Here is a 23,972-nt window from a genome sequence, read left to right as displayed (position 1 = left end):
ATCAGTAGCAAGTTATCCATCTCCTCTGCGGCACAACTTGCTCAGAGCATCACACCTGACATTTTTCACAATAATCGGAAAAATAAACAGATTTAAGGTTTATTTGTTTAAGTTGACTTACAACAACTTGTTTAGCTGCGTTGATCATGTTTCTGGGGGTTTTTCTGACTCCGGCACAGGAAGAAATCCCCACATTCTTAATCCTGCATACAAAGCTCTGATTGGCTCGGTCCGGAACCAGGTTACTTATACTGAATATCACCATGCAAACTACTGGTTTGAAGAATAGCTGTTTTGGCAGATTTTTTTGGCTTAAAAGCTGATATCAGGGCTCACCTGTAGCAACATCCATGTTTGAGCTGCTGTAAAGTGAGTAGGAAGGTTGGAAATGTTTTGAAACTCAAATAGGAATTAGTTTGTTCCATATCACACAATAAGATGGAAAACAACTTTTAACAGCATCTCTCTCCTAAAAAAACCTTGACATAATCTCACAAGTTTAGCTTTAGCCTGGAAAACATCCACTGAGAATTGCTGTGTTCTGATGAGCAGACTTCAGGTAGTTTGTTCCACAAAGCAGGACCAAAGTAACAAAACAGATCTGGATCTTCGTTCAGGAGCATTTATTCCCAGTCCTCAAATGAGGGAAGAGACATCAATCGACTCTGCTTTAAAGAACAACAACAGCAGAGGTCAGCATGGGTTAATCTCCTGCTGTGAGGCTGCAGTGATGTTCAATATTTTTGTTGTGTGCTTCTCCATCTCTCAATACTCTCTGCCTCACTACCCTGTAGCCTGGCTGCTTCCTGCTGAAGACATAAATATGTAAAAATGGGTCATTTTTAACGAAGGCTTGGTTATTTACTAAAACAGCTGGGCACTGTAGTTTTTAGCAAATGTCATTGAGTAAATGCTTCATTTTTGGGGACTATTTTCAGCTGCGGACTATTACACATTTGGTGCTCTAATACAGTAACAGGATGGAGTTTGTAATAATAACTTAAAATAAACTACTGTGCCCATGTTCATAGTTGGGTCAGTCCATTTCTGGTTTAGGTCATTTTCATGGACTTTGTTGACGATAAGAAATTGTTGAAAGACTTATTTTTTAAAGCAGGATGTATCGACCTGTGGAAAAAACTACCATATAAAACCGGAACCTGATGACAAGTTGGATTTGATAGTAGTCACTGAGCCGAGGAGCCAATGTGAAGTGCTCTATAAACTTTAAGTATCATTTTGGAGTTGATGACGTGGTTTAGGTAAAAATTAGGTCAGAGCAAAAATCTGATTAAAAAAGGACAATCACAGCTTGTGATGTCATCTATCTAGGAATGGTTGACGTTGATGTTTGAATGATGTCTGACCAAAGCTAACACACACAGTATTAGCTGATGACTCTTATAAACAGAGGCACAGATACATTATGATCATTTTCCTCTATGAAGCATCTTTTCATGCCACTTTAAAGCTGTGGTACTATCACACTCCCTCACATTAGTAAAGTAAACAGCGTAGAAATGTATTTCCTCACCTTCATAAACCACTGACAGCTCAAAGAGTGAATCCATTTGTTTTAACACTCTCATCTCCCCCTGGCAAGCATCAAACAAAGGTTAATTATGCGATTACACAACATTTGGCTCCGTCATGAAACTGAATCAGCAGTAGATTTATTCTCATTCTCCATTAAAAACTCCATTAAAGGATTATTCTGAGACCTTCAAGATGAAAAATATCACAATTAAAAATGCTCCTTGTAGGGCTGCTGGCATTAAAAGCATGCCAGAGTGCCATTCATCAGCGGCTGTATGCAGACATGGCGTCTTAGAGCAGCCTAGTGAAATTACAGGGGGAAACACTGGCAGCAAAGTCCATAACAGTCACAAATAACAGCCTGCTATGACAAGGGAAATTACACGTCTTTGGAATTGAAATTGTAATAGCGTGATATAATTGTATCATTGTGAGGAATGTGCAGTACGTGTAATCGGATGCTTTCATGTTTTGATAAATGTGGTGGTAAGGCTTATCGTCAGTTTTTTGAGATCTTTGAGGTTTTCTTGATCAGATGAGCAGATAACTAATTTTCCACAAAGAGTATGTTGATTTATGACAGCTGGTGTGTTGATGGAGGATTATGTGAACATTCATTCATTGGGACAGCATTGAAAGATTAGATGATCATGGAATTTATAGTATGTTTTTTCCAGACAATGCACTGTATACGAGGTAATAATTCATAATAAATCTCATGTGACAGACTGTAGATAAAGGTAAGTAAAGTTTGGTTAATACCGTACATCTACAGCAGGATTACACTATAACCAGCCAGTTATCACATCCAGACACCAATAAGCTTGTGTCATTATGCAGCAGTGGTCTGGATGTGTTTATATGGCTCAGTGGCTGCACTATATGAGTGGATCAGTATAAGCAGTTCCCACACCCTCTCAGGTGTCCTGTGCTCAGGGCAGCCTGGCCCAGGCACACAGATAAAGGCTGCCTTTGTTTGCAGCAGGGAACAGGTAACCATTTGTGCCTGTACTACTGTGTGTTTGTGTGTGTGTGTGTGTGTGTGTACTCGTGCTTGTTTATGTGCATGTGCATGCATACATGCATGCAAACGCATATGTGTGTGAGTGTAAGAGAGAAACAAACAGAGATAGGATTGACTGGGCTGTCTACCATTGCCAGAAGAACAGGTGTGGCTTTTCATCAGCCTCATATTCGCAGCATACAGCACATGTGCACTCAATATAAGGGAAGGTAAACTATGATTTCCAGTCTGTGACTCTCCAGGCAAACAAACACCACCATAAACAAAGTGAGACTTTTGGGAAAAGCATTAATTCATGATTTTATCCTCTTAGGAGACACTCCTGTGCTCAAACTTAATTACAGGTGTACTTTTTAATGTGATTCTACTTACTATAATGTAACATATATGTACCCCATAAAGATAAAGTGTGTCACTATGGTAATTAAACTCTACATTACAAATAAAAATATATTATTGAAAGGAATCATTTCTATGATTCATCTGGCACAAAGAGCCGTGTGCATGGTGTGTGAGGTTATAAAAAAATAGATAAAAGAGAACAAAAAGTTAACAATTAACATTCACGCAATGTGACCTTCTCTGTGCCCCAATTACACACTATACACTACACTAATTCTGTGTTTTGAGAGTATGTAGCAAGGGAAATGACAGACTGAAGTGTGCTTCAAAATGGCAGCATGCAGAGTAAAATCACTTGATTTTTTAGTGTAGTTTAGTTTAATATTGTCCTCCAATGCCACACAAAGAAAATGGGGAGCTGCTCACAGAGGGGAGAAAAAGCTTTTTTGTTTTGTGAGCTTAGAAGCTTACAGTAAATAACTCAATTCTTCAGTAAAACACAAGGTTTAATACATATCACCTAGATACAAGCTGTTTTAGCTGCTTCTAAAACATTAGTTTACAGTTTTTTTATTGCCTGAAAGATATTATTTTGTTTTCCTAGTTATTACGTATCAATTAAAAATAGCCCTTCATATATAAACAATGTATTTTGTTTGACGCCAAAAAAGGGCAAAGCTCAAAGGTGCCTGCAAATGCGTACAAACGGTTGATAAGAAGAGAGCAGGTTTCAGGCTTTCATTTGATGTTTGGCTGAAAACATTGAAAATGATATAAAATGACGCTATAGAAATGTATAGAAACGTATGATGTTAGTAATGGAAATATTTTATATAATATTGCGCTTTCTTGTAGTATTGAACGTTCCTCCTGTGAGATGACAATACCAGCAGTGGCCCAAAGCCATTTGACTTTGGAGCAGCCTGGTCTGCCATTAACGTCTTTTGGTTACGAGGCGGTGCTCCGTTTTTACAGCAGTTATTGAATGAGAAGAGCAAAATGATGTGGGCCTGTAACTGTGGAGAAATCAAAAACAATGAAACCAGTTGCATACATATGACACTGTGTGTGTGTCGTACATTAGCATCTGTTACCTGGTGTTCAAGTCAGAAGTTGAGGATTACCTGTTCAGGAAGCTAAAGGGTGAGAAGAGACGAAGTTCTGCAACTGTGTTTAAACAGCCTGTCAGGAGAGCTAACTTTATGACCTGCTGCTGGGTTTCAGCCGCTGCTCACTCTAAATATTCAATCAGAAAAGGTGCCTGCTGGCTAACTAACGTGGGTTGACAGGGTGTACACCAGAGTGGTGGATGACTATAGATCTCAGGTGAAAGGTGAGAGTGCTGAGGATGTGCTCTCTCTTCTGTCTGTCATGTCTGTTGTGTATCCGCTGTCTGGGAGCTCGGTGTGTGTGTGTGTTGTTGTGTGTGTGTGTGTTTGTAGTTGTGTGTGTGTGTGTGTGTGTGTGTGTGTGTATGTGTGTCTAGAGATGTTAAGTACAGGGGCTGCATGCTGCATGTAGAGAGGTCTTTAATTAGAGCAGGAAGACACAGCTCAGGAGACACACTGCACCAGACTCAAGTGTTTGCGTGTGTGTGTGTGTCCATGCAGGTACGTGTGTGTGACTGAGAAACATCCTGCATGCTTCAGTAGTTTCAGGGTCCGTCTTGCTAATTCCAGAAGTGTCTCCTGAGTGTGTGTGTGTGTGTGTGTGTGTGTGGTATACATCTTAAATGGGTGCATGAATCCCAAAAATGTCATTTCTACTTTCTATTAAACCCTATCAACTAAACATCCACAGACTGTCTGAATAAAATGTACACAGCACTGCTTACTGTCATTAGAGTAACACTCGGCCAAGTCGGTGGAATCCTCTGGTGACACTAAGCCAGGTTTCTAACGTGAGTTGTGTCCAGTCAACCATATTTGGTTGCTGGATAAGTGATTTGTAGACTAACATACTGGTTTATTTTTTTTAAATAGGATTTTTTTAAAGAAACATTCCAGTTTCTCCCCTTTGTTTTATGCAGAAATCTACACAATTTTAGACAGTTCAGTCCCAATTCATTTTGTCTACATCAACAGCTTAAAAAGTGACCATAGTAAGATAGTAAGATTTTAATCTGTGTCATAATATTTATTTGTGGAAGGCTATTACTTACAAATAATACTTATTTCTTTATTGCAGATGTAACAGACCAGAAATTGTACTTATATCATTTATATGTGCCTTTTTTTTACAGATCCACACTCCCTCGAGTAAACTTACAATTGACATTAAAAACAAGTCCTCCACCACCAACCTGCATAATGTCGATCCATTTTGACTAATGTCTGTTTAATGGATTTTCTGGTTGAGTCAGAAACGTTTATTCCATTTAGATACATGTACAAAATACATGCTGCTTTGGCATTCTGATGTCTTTGAAGCCTGGAGTGCACCATTAGAATAATTATGATGTTTTTCAGTGTTTGATTAGCGGCTGTACAATTTTTAGACAAAACTAAAAAAGTAGTTATTAAGGTTATATGTTAAGATTGGGGTACATTATCTTAAATTCTTTATGTTTTACCTTGTTGTACAAATACAATTATTTGTGTCATTTTGAGACATAAGGGGGTGAGTATTGCATTCTTTTTCTCAAAAGGAGGGTCTTGGAAGAATCTGAATTACACTGTGGAGGGTCTTGTCTTTTTAAAAAGTGAAATATCAGATTCAACCCCCCTCCCCACGCTAATAATTTCCGTACAGTCCCTTAAAATAAGTTATAAATAAGTGATAAATTGACGTATTTTAATAAAATTATATCCAAATTGATTCCCTCAATGTTCATTTAAATGAGGCATTAATAAAGTTAAAATAAATTATAGGAATGTATCATGTGGACTTGTGTGTGTGAATTCAGAAATGTGTAAGCATTATTTTTAGTGTTTCTACTGCAGGATTAGTGTTTTTTAGTAAAACATACTAAATAGTTATTTTCCCTCTTCTCTTGCAGCTCCCATGTGTTCGTTCAGCCATGCTCCCTGGGTATGGATTCTCACCTTTCCCTGATTTCCAGCCCCACCTTTACGCTTTTCGCTGCCGAGGAGAGAGTCCTAGCATGTGGATTCCTGGCTCAGGAGAGTCCCAGGCCCTAAACGAGGCCCAGGAGGACAGGCCTCTCCTCCACCCGTGCCACCACAAGCATATCGCTGTGTGCCAGCAGGAAACACTGGCTTTTATTGAGCTACAACCGCCAGTGGCTCCCAAACTAAACGGTCTTGGCTCTCCGAGGCCAACTGTTATTCCAAACACACAATGCACAACACACTCCCTGACCCTGAATGGTTTCAGACACACACTAAATGAACTGAATGACATGCAGAACGGCTGCCACAGGACAGACAATGAGCATGAAACAACGCTGAGTTTAAACTCTGATACACCTGCAAGTGACGGTGAGCTTGAATGCCATAACAGCATCAGGACTTCTTTGCAGGAGCAGACTGAAAAACCTCACGCTGTCACAACAGTATGTCGTCCTCTCCACGCAGCTCTTAGCCTCCCTCTGTCGCTCCCTCTGTCCTCTCTATACACAAACAGAGACTCCTGGGAATCTCAGTTACCTTGCTCTCCATCCTCACCTGAAGTTCCTGGGTTTCAGAGCCCAGATTCCTGCCAGCCACAGAGGAGGACATCCCAGGGTTCACTAAAAGAAAAGTCTATCCGTAAGTGTGCAGCTTTCTTCACTGTGGGCAGAGTTGACATAACAAATTAGTTTAGAAACTTTAAACGGTCTTCTTCTTAACCTAATAAAAGCTATTTTTTGCTTTCAGGACGGAAGATGCAGATTTATTCCCCAGAAAGCCCGAGCGATGAATCTCTCAGCAGTCCAATCCTGGATGCAGACTACATCTTCCCAGGACCTTTTGCATCTTTCCTGGAGGAGGACCTTAGTGGATTATCTTCCCTGGAGGCCATTTCAAGTCCTTCATCCACAGACGGTGTTACTGATCTCCCAAACTTCAGTCATGATGACATTTTTAATCTACCTGCAGAACCACTGCAGATAATAGAGGACTCAATACCAGGGGTGGGGGAAGACAGTGTAAGTGTAGAGACATCCAGTGCCACGGGGGGGAGCTTCTTGTCACGCAGCCGCCAAGGGGACCAAGAGCGGCGGCGCTTCTCTGCCTCAGAACTGATCTCTAGACTGCAGCTGTCTCAAAGGAAGAACTCCTTCACCTTGAAGCTGGGGAAGTCGCTGTCTGCACGGGTAGCCTCTCGGGACCGGCAGAGCTCCAACAGCCTCAGCGCCAATCCTGAGTGTGAGTAGACTACAGAACCAACATTTCAATTTAAAGGTTGTCCACAACCCTAACCTGTGGATTAGAAAGCCAAAGGAGTATAAAACACATTACAAAATAATAGCACAAACAGTAATAGAAAAACAGAAGTCTTCTCCTTGAACAAAAATAGCTATACAGATTGGTGACAAATTAAAGAAAAAAACAACAACAACTCAAGTGCTTCTTGTCATGGATTCTTCAGATAGAGATCAACACCATTCATCCAAAAGATACTCCCTCGCCCCAATAGCCCAACGGCCAGGTATTTACCAACTACTGCAACGTCCACGGTTCCAACTGGAGACCTTTGTTACGTGTCATACCCCTCTCTCTCCCCATGTTTCCTGTCTGTCTACATTGTCAGCTCTCAATATAAAAGGCAAAATGACAAAAAAGGATTAGTTAATGATGGTGCTGACTGCTGTCTAACACCTTCGCTCATTTATTCAGGTTTTACCTTTAATGTCCCCCGTGTTTTAGTCAGTAGAGATGTCAAACCCCAGCTGAAAAACTAACCATTAACGTGCCCTGCCCTCCAGAGGGGAAAGAAATTCTCAGATTCTAATATATGAGAACATAATAGAGCTGCAACAAATGATTAGTTAATAGTTGATTATTTTTGGTCTTTATGACAGTAAACTAAATGTATTTGGGTTGTGTACAAAATGAGACATTTGAGGACATCATCTTGGGCTTTGGAAAACAATGACGTTTTATGGACCAAATAAGTAATCAATTAATCCAGAAATTCAGATTCAGATTCTTTGTGTGCAGTCTGATAATGGTTAAAATGTCTGAAAACCTACTGGAGAAAAGACAAGATTTGTTACCCCCAAAGCCTTAGTAACAGGGACATTTGTGTGGGGTTCAAACACCCATATCACACCATGTCTCTTGCTCCTTACCTGGACATCACACCTGCTGTTTGTCCTCTTTAGATAAGTCCAACTCAAAGCACCGCAGCTCAGGAGGTTCTAGTGACAGTGCCCCCCACAGCCCTGTAGGACCTGCACCTTCTCTGCTGTCCAGCAGTGACAATGGCCTGCCTTTGCATCGGTGGAGCACAAAACTCGGGTAAATACAGATTTGAAATATTTCAAAACAAAAACTGCAAAGAGTAAAGGACATGTGTTGATGTCAGTTCACATTTTCTTCACAGAATGCGAAAGAAATCCATAGAGGAGGACTTGGGCATACTTCCAACTGTTGCAAGTTCAAATCGTTTATCACGGTTTTTGCCTAGCTGTAAGTTTCCCCGAATATTTGTTTAATTAATTAAACTGAGACTTGGTTGCATTTTCTTGTCACATCCTTTTTTCACTTTCCAATATACCCTGCAGTGATTTTGTACCAGGAATACAGTGACGTCGCCATCAACAGAGAGATCCAGAGACAGCAAGGGAAGGAGCCAGGCACAGAGGAAGAGGGGCTCAGGGATGAGGGGTCAGACGGGACCCCATCTCCTTCCAATCTCTCTCCATCGAGCTCCTTCCGCTCATCACGAGGCTCTGCTTTTGCACTGTGGCAGGACATACCTGATGTTCGATGCAGCGGGCAGCTCGACAACTTCAGCAACGAGGAAAGGAAATTACAGGAGGTGAATGAGACACTAAAGATTTTGCCACAGCGGTTTGCTACTTATTGTACTGTAGATATCTGGCTGACACACAGTTTCTTCCTCGACTTAGGCAAAGTTTGAGCTGGTGACATCTGAGGCATCATACATTCGTAGTTTGACAATCGCAGTGGACCACTTCATGTTGTCGCAGGAGCTTGCTGAGTGTCTGGGAGCTCAGGATAAGCAGTGGCTCTTCTCCAAGCTGCCCGAAGTCAAAGATGTCAGTGAGAGGTGAAGTGATATGCTGCCGATATGACTCTGTTACTCTCCGTTCTTTACTTTTATTTTAACATCTCAGTCATCACGCCTCCTCCTCTGAGTGCATTTTCTGCTCGCTTGACGTTTTTAGGTTTCTTCAGGACCTGGAGCACAGGCTGGAGGAAGACATTCTGCGTTTTGATGTGTGCGACATTGTCCTGGAACATTGCCCGGCTCTGCGAAGGGTTTATTTACCTTATGTAACCAACCAGGCTTACCAGGAGCAGACATACCAGCGTTTGCTGTGAGTAACTACTTTCACTGTGTGTATAATAAATCATCTGTTAGAGCTCTGAACATTTATATGTATATACAGTATGTAGGTAGGCCTACTATGTCTCTGTGCACACTCGTGGCTGTAGCACATCAAGTCTAATTGTTTCATGCTGGATGTCCATAATTTCCTCTCAGGGTGTTCAGGTGTTATTTTACACCTGCATGACTTAACTTGCAGATGTTTCATGTAGAGAAAGCTGAACATTTTTCTCAGGGTAAAAAGCATGCTGGAATTTACAGCAACTTTCACAAAAAGTCATTAAAATGCTTCTTTAAATGTCCTCGTCTTGTCCTCTCAGGCACGAGAACCCTCGTTTCCCCGGCATCCTGGCTCGTTTGGAGGAGGACCCCGTCTGCCAAAGACTTCCTCTGACCTCTTTTCTAATCCTCCCGTTTCAGAGGATCACGCGGCTTAAAATGCTAGTGGAGGTACACGATTGAACATTCACTGCAGAATTCATGTTCGCACTTGAAACCCAATTACATGGATCCGTAAATGGGGTAATATTTGGTCCGGCTAAGCAATTTGCTGCAGCAGTGTTTTTTTTCCCCCAGGAGTGCATAACAAGAGTATTGTTTACTCTTTGGCATGTCTTCAAAAACGTCTTTATTTTTCAGAATATCTTAAAGAGGACGACTCCAGGCTCCCGAGATGAGGACACTGCCACGAAAGCTTTCAATGAGCTGAAAAAGGTGGTGATTATCATCCCTAATAGCCAGTTGGATGAGTACCAGTATTATCACTGGCAAGGCACAACAGTAATAACCGTGTTGGTGTGTGTCTTCTTAGATCATCAAAGAATGTAACTCCAGTGTGCAGTCAATGAAGAGGATGGAGGAACTGATTCACCTCAATAAGAAAATCCATTTTGAGGGAAAGGTGACTGAAATGTTCCTATTATCTTTAGCAGTGTTGGCACTGGTGTTTATCTTCTCTTCATTGTATTTTCTTATGCAGCGGCGTATTTCCTGTCTTTGTAGATCTTTCCTCTGATCTCTCAGTCCCGCTGGCTGGTGAAACACGGCGAGCTCCTGGAAGTGGACACTCAGACGATGAGTATTTCTGGATCAAAGCTCAAGTTACCCACCAAGCCTGTGTACCTCCACCTGTTCAACGACTGTCTCCTGCTGTCCAGGAGGAAGGAGTGAGTGACCTGCAGCAAAAGAGACTAATAAAATGCTGTACATGGAGTCTATTACTACCATTATTCATTTATTTTGTCTGGGAAGTGGAATCCAAAAATATTCCATGTATTCCAAATGTTCTGGGTCTAGAAATAGAGACACCAGGAAGTACAGTATCCCTCTACCACAGCTCAGCAAGTTAACATTATATAGGGCAGTGGTTTTCAAGGGATGCCCACCTTCAGAAGCCAAAAAAGGTTCATACCCCACCACCTCACAATTATTAGCAATGATAGGGAACCAGATTTAATAAACAGCATCCAAGTTGAATTTTAGTGAGATAGACTTCAGCACAATAGCATCAGCAAACTGTTTGTTTATTTCCCTACATAGATCATATTCATTCCACTTTTCGATGAATACTTTTTTGAAAGATGACTAGTACCACATTCAAATTATACACATAGTGGCTTTAAAGATTCAATAGCTTGTTACTAATGTGAAACAAATTAGACATGCACTGTCTGCTGGTGATCTAGATAATAAAATAACGTCTTTTTGCAGCACGTGGAAGTTCATGGTGTTTGTGCACGCCAAGATAGGAGAGCTGAAAGTGAAGGATCTCAGTCAGAAGCTGCAGGGCATCTCAGGCTTCATCTTCCATCTGCAGCTGTGTGAAGGCCAGCAGCTTAAACACCAGATCCTGCTCAAATCACACACTGAGTGAGTAACAACACTCAGTCAATGCACTGACGACAATAAGTTTGCTTCAGTCCAAATGGGTGCTTCTGCAGAGGGTGATCTAACTGCCCTTTTTTGTGCCCACCAAGGAGCGGGAAGCAGAGATGGATCACAGCAATGTTTCCATCTGATCCGCTCGAAGACATCGAGCAAGCCAGCGAGAATGATGGTCAGTTGAGCGTTTTAGGCACACTGTGAATTAGTGTAAACCTTTTAATCCTCTCATTCATCTTTTTGTCTTTTCTCCTAGATATATCCCAGGTTCAGTGCATCAAAAGCTATCAGGCCCAGGAGCATGATGAGTTAACACTGGAAAAGGCTGACATTCTTCATGCTAAGACCATTACAAGTGATGGTAAGAATTTGGATAAAGTCCTCTTTCAGATAAACTGCATTCCTACATTCCCAACTTGTGGCCATAAAAAGTGGTGTGTCTCACTGGCTTTCCGAGGTTTAAACAAGCAGAAGATGATGGTTGAGTGCTTTGTTTGATGTCTAAGGGATGTTATCTCTTACCAGGCTGGGTGGAAGGCATCAGACTGTCTGACGGGGAACGGGGCTGGTTCCCCAAAACCTACGTGGAGGAAATCACAAGTCGCAGTGCGCGCCTCCGCAACCTTCGAGAAAATATTCGCATCAAATGTGTCACACAGAAACTGGAGGGGGAAGACTAACCATTTCTACTGCAACTTCTCGTGTGTCAAAGCTGCATCTCAGTTTCAAATTTGCATTTTTAAGCTTCCGGATCTAGTTCTGATTTTAATTGTAAACCTACATATGTATGCAGTATGCAGTATGCAAGTGCTAAAACAAGCCAACGTGTTCTTCACATGGATGCCAAACTGTGTATCAGCATTTTCCTTAAGCATGCTAGCTGGGAATACAGTTTTGATATGAGAGTGCAAAGCTATTAATGCTCTTTTACAGCTTTAGTTTAAAAGGCTTTTATACAATAAGAGTTAAAAGTTCAGATTTTTAACTCTGAAGTTTCTAGACTTTGTAGAAGCAGTAACTTTATGTATGGTTTCTGTAAATGCATTTTATTACCATTTCAAAGTCTGAGAACATTTTCTGGCATCTCTGTGGTAAGTGTGGTATATATACATGTGCATTTTCCAGCACAAGTAGTAAATGTGAACATATCCAAAGGTAAATGTGTACATTTCTAGGTTCGTGTCAGAGGAGAACAGTAGAATGAGGCTAACTCACTTTAAAGTGGTGTTTCATGTGGCCAGAGTCTGGTGCAGTCAGCTGAACTCTGTGAGATGCAGGAGGATTCATTTTATCACACCAGAAAATCGCTGGAGGCAAATCCTGCTGCTGAGCTGCACTGGGACACATCAGAGGCCTTTTATCTTTGTCTTTGTTCACACTGAGTGCTGCTTCATTTTCAGGGGCCAAATGAGAAGCTTTTCTGTTGTGCTGTCCACGTATTGAACAAAAAAGAACACTAGTTAAGAGAGGAAATTAAAGCCTGATGTGTTTTTTATTTTAGTCCATCCAATATTTGATACACTACAGTGCATCGGTGTGCAACAGTTCATTTCCATCCATGTGTTAAAAGATGTGGATTGTTGAAACATCTTTGTCGCGACACCCTCCCTGTATGTGCTGTGGTCTGTAGTAAGAATTTGGACTGCGTGAACTCTGATGGTTTGCCAGTCAAGGCAACTGCAAATGATGATTTTCACGATTCTACTGTAACATAAATGAAGGACAGACTTTCCTCTTTACAAGGCACCATTACACAAATACTTTCTGATAAAAGGACACATTCTTTATTTTTATTTTTGTCAACAAAGTCCGTGAAAATACCAAAACCAACAATGAATTGATTCTACTGACAAGAACTGAGAACTGTGTGTGAGCTCCGTTATTTTCCAAAAAGTATTAAAAACACATTAGTTCAGTGAGCCACACTAACATGTTCCTTCATTACCCTGAACACACTGTAGTCTCACCGTCCTGCTGACGTAAATACTGACTAGAGCACCAAATGTGTATTAATCCATCACTGAAATTAGTCCCCAACAAATGCACTATTCACTCTTGTTTGAGTAACATTAGCTAAAAACTACAGTGCCCAGCTGTTTTAGGGAATGATTTAGCTTTTTTTTACAAATTGGACTATATATTTGTGACTAATTTTTAAAGATTCATGTCTTCAGGAGGAATTGGTAAGCCTAACCAATTTGTTTTTGTTGTCCAAACCTAACCAAACTGCGATTTCTTTTGAAAAGTGTGACCAGACGTTTCATATTTTTTATTGCCAGCGGAATGAGCATGTGTTGAAAACGTGACACTGCCAAATTACCAATGTGTGTATTGTACACTTTAGCATGATACTGGGTTGACGAGTTGAGCTTGTCACTGAGTGTCACAGACAGGTTGGCTGTTGTTGGTTATGGTCTTTTCATGACATTTGTTGACAGGAATTAAACCACCGGTGTCCTTTAAAAAAACAGGAAATGGACACCAACCTAATTCACCTTGGGATGATTTTACATTGACCAGCTGTGTGGCAAATGTGCAAGTGTAGCTTACATGTAGTCATTTTAAAACTTTGAAAAGCCCCAGTTGAATAAACGCTAGACATTATTGATGTACACTAATCATAAAGGATTTAAGTAATACAGTCAGACACTAAGCACTGAATGACATTTAGGCCTCCATCTTCCACATTGTTCCCCTAATTAAGTGTAAAATTCCCAAATGACCAAAAGCGCAGTGTAACTGAGCTGAGACCTGTTGTTAATGAACCACTATAATCAACGTTCAAACTCTTCCAGTGGCACATGAAATGTTGATAACCCTTTTTTTTTCTATATCTGCGTTGTTAGTTGTAATTTAAGTGGTTGCTGTTGCAGCATGTGTATTTATACTCCTCTAGCTGGTTGTTCTCTAAGGAGATTCTGATGTAAATTTACTTTACTGTAGATGGCTTCATGTATAAAGAGTAGAAAATGGTTCTGTAATTTATATGAACAAAGATTCAACAAATATTATTACATTCCACAACTATAAACCTTTCAGTTTGATTCATTTCTAATACCACAATAAATATAAATACTGCAATACACTGGATGTTTACTGGATCTCTGCTAACTACTGTAAATGTTTAACTGTTGAAATAAATACAGGTACTTCCAGTTTATGTTGTGTTGAATAAATGCCTCTTCAGAGTTTTCAAACAGTTTATTGTGAAAAAGTCAAACATTGTGTACTTTATGGTTAAGATATCGAAGCTAAATATGTTCAGTTCCTCCAGTTTCTATTTCTTAGTAACATTTAGAGCTCCACAGTATCTACATCTAACATTTCTTCAGCTGTGGTCTGGCTTTAAACTGGGTCATGACCTTGTTTCTGTTTGTCCCCATATCAAAGAGAACTAAAAGTATCTTTTCAGTCCCTCAGGGTGGCAAAATCACCTAGATATATCAAAACTAGGGTGAGAACACTTCACTGCTGTATCTCCATTTTGTGACACAACTGGACATAAAAGTAATATGTACATACTATCTACATGTTATTCTCGATTTATAATTACAGCAATTTTCGTAACTTTTTCTGTTGAGTCAGCTGTGTCCATTGATGTGACATTGGTTGGCTTTTATCATCGGCTCCTGGGACTCCTTCCTGCTTCTCTGCAGCTTTGGCATGATTGGAGGTGGAGCGTGACTCACAGTAACGTGGCTGTTTCTGTCTGGCTGCAGATGAAACAGACAAACTTGTTGATGCAAGGTTGCCTCACATTTAAGGTATAATTCATCACCTTGGCACAAGAAGAAAAGGTAATGTTCCTTTTCTTCTTTCTGTAAAAAATATGCATGTTAGAACTGTTTGCCTCATGTCCAAATGACCATAACATGTTGTATCTGCCATACAATCCCAACAAATCTTAAAATAATCTGTACATTCAGCTGCATTTCCAACAAAACTGTAAAAAAAAATATACCAAGCACTTTTGATCTCAAACAAGTTAGTACAAGTTTAGTACAAGATTTTCATACCAAACTAAAACCAACCCAGGAGATAGGAAGGTTGCATTCAATGTAGTGAATGGGCTAAAACAGTGGTTGTTGTTAGCCTGGGGGCCTTACTCTTAAATCTTAAACTTGCATTAACTCTTTTTTTTGGCCACCTGGCGGCAGCAAAACGGGTCCACATGTGGACCAATGTTGGCATTTATTTGGAGTGATGAATGTAAGCCCAATGCTCACTGTCCTTTAGCTCTGTTTTGGTCTACACAAGTGGTTCTGAACCTTTTTAGTGTCAAGGACTCCCAAACTGATAAACATCAGGACATGGACCCGTAGGCTAATTGACAATATATAGTCTCAGGGATCCCCATCCTAACTGTCTCTATTGTGGAAGTTTAAAGTGTGTGAATAATATATTCTATCATTGGGCTAACAGTGAAAATGAAATTATTTCCTATTTTTCTGGGAATCACCTGTTTGAGAAGCACTGTCTGTCATTTGGTACTGGGCAAGTAGTGTTACAGTGGGTTTTTTAGAACCTTTTTGCTAAAAACAGCTGCCTCCTGCGATAAGATTGAATCAAATAGTTGCGGCCCAGAAAACCATAAGGATTCGCTGACAGATGCTGAAACACTATAAAGTGAAGTGAAACTGCAGTGCCGGGTTAAAATTCTCTGTGAAGTTCCAATATGAGCAACCCCTTTCACATTACACATTGTCATTGATGCACTGTTAATATAAAAGATATCAATCAAATAGGCTTTATATTTGATTTTTTCCTGTAAAAAAGATAATTCCATTAAAAACTAGTCAAATTAAATAATCTAAGGCGAAATTCACAAAACCTTGACCTTCCAGCACTTCATCCAAATGGCTGATACAGTAGATGTCACTAAAGTGTATTTTTTTAACTTAGCAATAGATGAAATGATGTATGCGCATAAGAACTGACCAACTCTGCATCTTGGCTCTACTTAGTTTTTTAGACACTTTCAGCTCATTGTTTTACAGCCCAGACATTATGCTTAACCATTATATATTCCTTTAAAGATGTCAGACAGCACAGTCTAACCTGTTGTAGTTGAAAGATCCAGTTCCAATAATCCTCCTGACAGCTACAAGAGACTAGCAGGGGCTCCACCAGCTCACCTAAAAGGCAACAGTGATCATATGAAATTACTGTATTCCTCAATGCATTTAGTTTTACTATAATCCAATGCTACATTTATGTCACATCTTTATACCCATCAGCTCAAACTCCAGCCGTCCGGGCAGGGCTGACCTCTCCACCGCTTTGATGCTTTGTCGGGGCAACCTGCCCTGTTAGAGATGATGACACGGAAGAAAAAGAAAGCATGTAAGTTGTGCAGCAATTTTCTCTTTCATAACAATTAAACCATGGCTGTGCGAGAAGAGCCTAATTTTAGCGACTGCACTGAGTTATGTTGTAGGCGGCAGGTGTGAATTACGAAATGTTCCACCTATGCAATATGTCATGTGTCAAAAGAACAAGCACTGGTTAACGGTTCATGGGACACATACTGTAGTTTTCCCACACTGGTAGAGGAAGTATTATTATGGTTTTTCCCCCACAAAGTAATTTTACACTACCTCATATCTTATATTCAGACGCTTGTTGTCAACTGACAGTAGCAGGATGTCTTGAGGGAAGAGAACCATCAGTCTTTCTTGGAGTCCCTGCAAGAACAAAGCCAACAATGTCACTGCTGTATTAGCTGTCAGATACCGATAATACCACAAATACTGTCAAAATACTGTAACACTGTGAAATAATATTCTTCATACACTATTATTCACATGTGCCACAAGTAGCTTTTTAAAGGACAATTGCAGTTTATTACAACTACTCCTTTTTTTTTGTAATTTGGTCCCACTATTATACTACTATAATAATAATAATAAAGTCATTGTTCTCTCCTAGTTGATTTCTGAGATATGCTAATGTGGCTACAGTATGTTGCTATAAAAGTTAGAGGGAGCAAGAAACACACAGGTCATACAATCAGGTTGTTTACAGGTTGTAAAAAGAGACTTTAAACAAAAAATAATTATTTTTAAGAACAGAAATGGATTTACTGTGCAATGAGGGATTATTGCAACATGTTGTTGTCATCCATCTAACTGTCTGATTCTTATCTTTGTTGTTATGTCATATGTTCCTAGATATCAGCACTAAACTTGTGCCTATGATAACTGATACAAGATAGCCAAATGACTCAAATATAAGTAAAGTAGTAAAGTAAATAGTAAATCATTTCCATGTTGATTTGAGACGCTACAGTTGCTATTAAACAAAGGAGACCTTCACTAAGAAGCAATAGCAGCTACAGTGCATGCCATATTATGTGCCATGAATTATTATTTGACAGCATGAATCACTAATTCTTTAATTCTTTTGTCCCCATGACACCATAATACTCCATCATTGCCTCATATAATTTATTTTGTGAACTTTTTGGTGACATCATCCCATGATCTGGACATATGAGTAGTCCAGCTGTCTCACCAATCTTGTGATATAGCCTGGCAAAGACTGATATACTTTAATTCAAAATATCTTCTACTAAAGAACTGATAATATAATAGAGACAACTTGCAGATTGTTAATGCAGTGTGAGTAAGTAATTATTACCTGTCTCTGTGTGTTGATGATATGGACCATAGATATGCATCCCGGCAGACCCATGTGCTGTATCGGTGAGCCCTCCCACTGCCATATCGGAGCTTGCAGTAAGTACTTTTTCAGTTCTTCTCTTTTCCAGTGCTCATCACAGGGAAACTATGGATGAAATACTGCATGTGATCAATATATTCATTACAACTTAACCAGAGTGCTTTTTTATGTGCAGTTGTAGCCAGAAGTATAGCAGTTAGTCATTACTAGATAGGAGAGAGCGCAATGGGAGGGACTCATGGGTTGTGCCATTGACTTGTATCTCCTGTCTTCTATGTGTTGAATCCATTTCTGTAACTCTGCAGCGCTGGCACATATGAAGACCTTGGAGTCCATCACTGGATCTAGATGACAGAGGGAACAACATAAATCATGCTCAGTGCTTACTATGTGTTCCAAGTCTAAGCTGAACTAATTTCCCCTGACTCACTGCTGATCTCAAACATGTGTGGTGAATGGGACGTGTCAGGGTCCAGGGAGACAGCTTGCAAGGAAAGTCCAGAAAGGGGAAGGATGCCCTGTGAGATAAGAGAAGACATTTAAGAAAAATGTCATGTCTGTCATTGTGCTTCCTCCAAAAGTATTGTAGGGCAGTATTAGTTCTTCTTACGTCAAACTAGAATGTGGAGTTTAAAGGTGTGGGTGTGTGCTGGGTAGGAGGAAATATGCTATCAAGTTGCATTATGGGAAGTGTAAGAACCAGCATTTCTTAAGCTTGACCCATGCCAGGAACTCAAAGTCAGAATATTTCAGCCTCTGCAGCACACCATTCTGTTGTAGTCGATTTATCAGGGTGCAATAGACCTTTTTCACAGCAGCCATTTTGAAATGAAATAGTAGGGTATACACAGGTGTTACAAATTACACTGATTAAGGCTTCATTCCATTTCGTGCAGCAGAGCCGACATGCATAACAGCAGCACCCTGACTCTGTCCCCCTCCACTCAAAAATGTGTTTTTCTTCCTGTTCCTACAGTTGGATGTTTGAGCTTCACCGTGCAGAATGATGTATGTGCGTTGACACTGGAAGGATGTTTTCACATTCATCTGCTGAAAGTGGAAAGAGGAAAGTCTGTGCTCATTTTTACAGGGATGTGTCAGTCCTGGTCCAGTATGCAATTTATACAAGTGGGATGTAGAAACTTGAAGCCGCCAGTGCACAAACATTGAAAACGGACTTTACAGTGAAGTTAGGAGACATCTTGTGTCCAGCAGGATATCTTAACAAATGAACGGAATTTGCATATTCATAGATTCTGCCATATTCATTAATTTTTTAATGAGGATTTTAATGTCAAAACATATTGTTCCACATTATTGTTCCAAGCAGATTATTTGTATATGTCTTAATACATGTTTGTCAAAATGGCTGCTGTGAAAAAGGTCTGTACTAAATCACTAGTGTAGGTTGTTCTGTAAACTTTTTTTTGTCTCATAACCACAATTTGACATTTCTTTGCGATTGTCTTTTTAAATAAAACACACAAATAATACCTCATAAATGAAGTCTTGTCGAGAGTGGTCCAGGGAGAGGATCAGTAGGTGGAAAGAGAACAACACCAGGAAGTGTTCACTGGTTTCCTGTGGGGTTAAAACAAGGTAAGTGACACAGATTGAACACCAAATAAGCAAACGTAATGCAGCACTCACTCCTGATTAAAGATCTATAGGCTTGTGAATAGTGTTCATAGTGTTCAAATCTCAAACAGAGGCTCCATAAACTATGTGTTTATAAAACTGATCTGTTTTAATATTTTGCAATAGAAGATGTTGTTTTCCAGACGGAAGTTTGTCTTTTAATCAGTCTGGGGTACTTTATGGAATAAAAACTGTTGGCAAACTGTACAAATTATTCTTGTGTGAATTTTAGAATAAGCCCCTTTAGGATGGTGCACTGAAGGAGCCACACCTCATGACTCCCAGCTGACTCCCATGTGTGTGTGGGTGTTACCTGTGTGTAGCTGTTGCAGAGAGACACCAGGGAGGAGTGGATGATCTCTCCATACATGTGGGGAGGCTGGCCCTCCCAGTCCCTGATTGGCTGCTTGGAGTAAATCCTGTGGTGCAACTCGTCTCTGCTCCTGCCCCACAGCACCACCTACAGACACACAGAAGACAGAGACACAGACACAGACAGAAGCTGTATCAGCCCATATCTATTGATAATAGGGTGAATATTTTGCAGCTTTTCCCGTGGGTGTCCACTAACCCCAAGTTGTAATAAACCTTGTACCTTTTTTACACATGTGCCCTGTAATATGACGGCCCCCATCAGTATTTATATGTGGCCAAATGTTTCACCGACTGATGAGTCAGGCATTATGCAGCACATTGGTGTTTGTTTCAGTGTTGCAAGCTTCTAGTCATTGTTGTTTGAGGAGAATGTTGCACAGTAGTTGATGTCTAAAATGAAAACTATGTCTGCACTTCTAGGAACCGATGTTCAAAGACTGTGTGTTGTGTTATTCTGTAGGAGTTTGAATGCTTTATATTTCTCTTTTAAGTGGAAAGAAGTGTGAAAACTCCAGTTTGTGTTGCAGTGTTTCCTCCCTCTTTTATTTCCTGTAAAGTCTGAATCACACCAAACAGGGAATGCACAATCTCCCACTTTTGTCATGGAAATTCCTACAGTGTGTTTACAGTTCGTCTGGCCTCAACACAAATAACAGCACAGAGTGGAAACTTGAAATTCATGTGAGGCGTATCTCCTCATGCTCTGCACTAAAAAGTGTTAAGTGTTTGTGTGTCTTACTGAGAAAATAAGTTTCCGCTTCACACTGCCCTGCTCAACAGAGACACACACATCACACATCACACATCACACACACATACTGACCTCTTGTTCCAGGTGTCGTATTGAAGGGTAGCGGGCCAGTGGTGGTGGTGGTGGTGGCTGCTGCTCATCTCTGCTATTCCTGACTGACAGCTGAAGCCTGGTTTCCCCAAGACTCCACACTCTGTATATTACACATTAACACATCTCATCAGACATAATTGTCACGTAACAGAGGTCAATGCTCAGGGCACAGTGGCTAAACCTCACAGTGGCATGTGGGTTATCTCTGTTTTGTTCTGTCTTGCAGCCCAAAAACATGACAGACAAGCAGACTGAAGAGTCTAAACGGTCCAAAACTATGATTGTGAACTCCTGCTTGCACTGGATACAGCTCTGGTGGGCCTAAAAGAAAATAAATAGAGATTGAAGAGCAATAGGACATGTCACATTTTAAATAACTTGTCTTGACCCCCCTGCAGCCCAGCAGCAGCCAGACATAATCAGATTATAGTCATCAGAGCAGAGACAGACCAACCTGCTAACCCTTTATTGCCATATTTTGCAGCTTTTGTTCAGGTTTTTTATTGTGCACTGTGAATGTGGCTGTACACAGAAAAAGTAACAAAATATGGTCAAAACAGTCATGCATACAAAAATGGTTGATTTTGATATAAATTATTGTCCCACAATGCAATGCACAAAAGAGCCAGAGGAGCTACTAGCTCATCTTAAAATTACAATTTTTTTTGATAAAATTAAACTGCCTACAATGACTAATAGAATGTCTAAATATGCAGTGACATTGTGACACCTCTCAGGGTTAAAGCAACTATCAGGGGGTGTTTATGGAGAACTGTTGTGTAAATGCTGCTTTGGACAGATGTCATTCTCTGTTTGGGAGATCAATATGTAGAACTTCTTTTTTCTCATTTTAAACTCAAGTTGAAACAGCTTTTAAAGAGCTCTCAGTCATGTAGCTGTGAATAATCTATTTCTGTCATTGAGTTTTATGGTCATTTTAGTGTAAGTATTTTCTTGTAGAGTTTTGTGTATTCTCTGTAAAAGCCCATCTAGGAACTTAGACTTGGGCTATAAATGCTGTGTTATGTGACACGGGTCCATCCTAAATACTTGCCCCAATAAAAATAAACATAAAAATCTAACAAAAACAAACATGTGAATGGCTCAAGGAGCATTTAATCTTTGGAAATACAGTTTGCTTTCCCTTTGTTAAGTTAAATTTGCAGTTTCATTCCATATTCAGTTTTACCAAAATGGATCAGTGCACATATTGCATCATTTCCTGTAAGCACAAGCACATATATTTCTTGTTTACCAGACAAAATCGGCACACCATGACAATGAGTAAACAGTACTTTATACCTCACTATGTGTAGAATTTGCATCTCGGCATATACCAAACACATCTGATGGAGTGTCTGTCTATATGTGAGTGCGTGTCTTTCTAACAGTTAAACATGAGTGGCCTGCATCCATGAGTAGTAATTATTAAACAATCACGCATAAGGACTGGTAGCTACTGTTGTGATTAGCCTCTGCTAATCCCCCAGCCTTAGAACAAGCGGGGATTTGTCCCGCCCTGGCTCTGTCATTAAACCCCTCCATGCTTCAGCCATTGTCTTACAGTAATCTGCTAATCACATCAGTGCAGCATCACCGAGTTCCCAAGTTCATGTTGAGTAAATAGGAGCCAATTAGTCCTCCTGCCTTGTTGTTCTGCAGGGTGGAAACCATATTGTTGTTTTGCAGGTGTTTTCATTATGGTTAAAGGGTTTATGATTGAACCTTTTCTTCACTGCATTACCAGTACATTCTGTTAGTCATTCAGCATGTGCATCCCAGAAAAGGCATCATTAGCAGCTTTGATAAAGGTTATGCCTAAGGCTACGTGTTTTACATTCTCAGCTCCAGGACATGATACATGACATGTCAAAGAAAACCACAGAAGTTGAAAGAGAAGCTGCTAAAGCTCTTTTCACTTCACAGAATATCACCGCTTCCTCCTCCAGAACTCGCCGATAAGCTACGCAAACCACATTTAAAACAAACCTAGGGCACTAAAGCTGCAAAGATAAGCACATTAAATATTACTTTATTCACATTTTAGCTGAGATAATGGTAGTTCTTATTTCCTCTGTGGTCCTTTGTTCCAGGAGTCAAGTACAGTCATAATTGTGTGGATTCGTCACCAGGACTTTTCTATTTTTAAAGTAAAAAAAAAACTTAAACTCTTAAACTTTAAACTGTCAAATTGCATTCGTGTCTTACCCTAAATTGTCTCCAGAGAGTTCCAGGAGCTCAATCTCATCAGGGCCCACCTCGTCCACTCCAGTATGCCTCTGGGTCACACTGCAGCATCCCATGATGGATGAGGAGTCTGTCCCTCTCTTGCCTTGTCTCAGCTTCTAGTCCACACACTGAGCACCATCTGCCCAGACAATCATCTCCACTGCGTGTGTGTGCCACGCTAAAACCAAAGAGATAACATAAAAAACGGGGGCTGGTTGGGTCCAAAAGAGGATATTGTTTGCTGAAGAGAGGGAGGGAGGGGGTTGCTGCTAAGCTCTAGTTCCCCCTTTTTGCCAGCATGAAGTGTAAATTTCCATAGAACCTCGAGAACGAAAGGTGTTACAGCTTTTGAAGAGGAATTGAAGATAAAAGTGGCAAGAAGCTGTCGTCAAGTCACAGCGTAGTAGTTGCTCCTTCCTTCCTGTCAGTTGGCTGGCTGCACAGAACTGAGCAGCTTCCTCAGTTTTTTTTTTTTACACCCTAAACTCACACTGGGAACCTGCTGTATGCTTCAAATAAAAACCGGTTCTACTGTCATTCAAAAGTTTACCATTTGTTAGATTTAAAAAAAAGCATCTCCTACATGTTTCAGACTAGTCAGGCTCTCCGATTCTCTCGACCTCCTTGTTGAAAAGCATGTGGATGAAGCAAGCACCTTGTTGGGAAATATGGGACCGTGCCCATCTGTGTTTGCATGCACCAAGCCTGAATATGGATGGGCAAGTGAGATAATTATAAGTTGTGAAACGGAGGGGTAAAGGGCTGCAGTCAAAACAACAGGCCACAACAAATGTAGAGTGGAGCCTTGTGTTGATCTCCCTGGTTAGGTGGGAGGGTTTGTACACAATCATGTCTGAGTGTTTCTGGCTCTCCACAGGGCAGGAGGCTGTTCTCTTGTTTCCGTGAAGTCATGCAACTTTATGTGAGATGACTGATGACTGTTGTTGATCCGTGCTTTGA

The 23,972-nt window shown here is 40.4% G+C and overlaps 2 protein-coding genes across 2 annotated transcripts in view; one reads left to right on the top strand and one right to left on the bottom strand.

The window, feature by feature from the left end:
• The window catches only part of arhgef19 (Rho guanine nucleotide exchange factor (GEF) 19), a 19,795-nt gene extending 6,492 nt beyond the window's left edge, over positions 1-13,303 (top strand). Inside the window, exons 2-16 of the mRNA XM_035655982.1 lie at positions 5,901-6,612; positions 6,721-7,212; positions 8,172-8,307; positions 8,393-8,478; positions 8,574-8,830; positions 8,922-9,082; positions 9,201-9,353; positions 9,685-9,814; positions 10,004-10,078; positions 10,176-10,265; positions 10,367-10,530; positions 11,075-11,233; positions 11,341-11,420; positions 11,502-11,606; positions 11,771-13,303. Coding sequence (XP_035511875.1) covers positions 5,922-6,612; positions 6,721-7,212; positions 8,172-8,307; positions 8,393-8,478; positions 8,574-8,830; positions 8,922-9,082; positions 9,201-9,353; positions 9,685-9,814; positions 10,004-10,078; positions 10,176-10,265; positions 10,367-10,530; positions 11,075-11,233; positions 11,341-11,420; positions 11,502-11,606; positions 11,771-11,925 — 2,934 coding nt within the window. The 5' untranslated portion in view covers positions 5,901-5,921 and the 3' untranslated portion in view covers positions 11,926-13,303. The remainder of the gene's footprint in view (positions 1-5,900; positions 6,613-6,720; positions 7,213-8,171; positions 8,308-8,392; positions 8,479-8,573; positions 8,831-8,921; positions 9,083-9,200; positions 9,354-9,684; positions 9,815-10,003; positions 10,079-10,175; positions 10,266-10,366; positions 10,531-11,074; positions 11,234-11,340; positions 11,421-11,501; positions 11,607-11,770) is intronic.
• Positions 13,304-14,475: 1,172 nt separating this feature from the next.
• Positions 14,476-23,405, bottom strand: LOC118324692. Its single transcript, XM_035657144.1, has 11 exons — positions 22,992-23,405; positions 20,763-20,883; positions 19,878-20,024; positions 19,421-19,507; positions 18,357-18,444; positions 18,134-18,270; positions 17,885-18,031; positions 16,843-16,929; positions 16,476-16,551; positions 16,304-16,380; positions 14,476-14,958 (listed from the first exon to the last, which is right to left on the bottom strand). The coding sequence occupies exons 1-11, from the start codon at positions 23,084-23,086 to the stop codon at positions 14,827-14,829; spliced, it is 1,194 nt and encodes a 397-aa protein (XP_035513037.1). The 5' UTR covers positions 23,087-23,405; the 3' UTR covers positions 14,476-14,826.
• Positions 23,406-23,972: the final 567 nt, after the last annotated feature.

The sequence above is a fragment of the Morone saxatilis genome, unplaced genomic scaffold (assembly GCF_004916995.1).
Source record: "Morone saxatilis isolate NCDOM2014 unplaced genomic scaffold, NCSU_SB_2.0 Contig15, whole genome shotgun sequence".
Classification (NCBI taxonomy): domain Eukaryota; kingdom Metazoa; phylum Chordata; class Actinopteri; family Moronidae; genus Morone; species Morone saxatilis.
This window is presented reverse-complemented; position numbering and strand designations above follow the sequence as displayed.

Coding starts and splice junctions, on each gene's coding strand:
- LOC118324692 (XM_035657144.1), bottom strand. CDS start 23,086: ATGGGATGCTGCAGTGTGACCCAGAGGCATACTGGAGTGGACGAGGTG. Junction 20,884..22,991: donor CTCTCTGGAGACAATTTAGG/GTAAGACACGAA, acceptor TGTAATATACAG/AGTGTGGAGTCTTGGGGAAA. Junction 18,032..18,133: donor ATTGCGCTCTCTCCTATCTA/GTAATGACTAAC, acceptor TTTCATCCATAG/TTTCCCTGTGATGAGCACTG.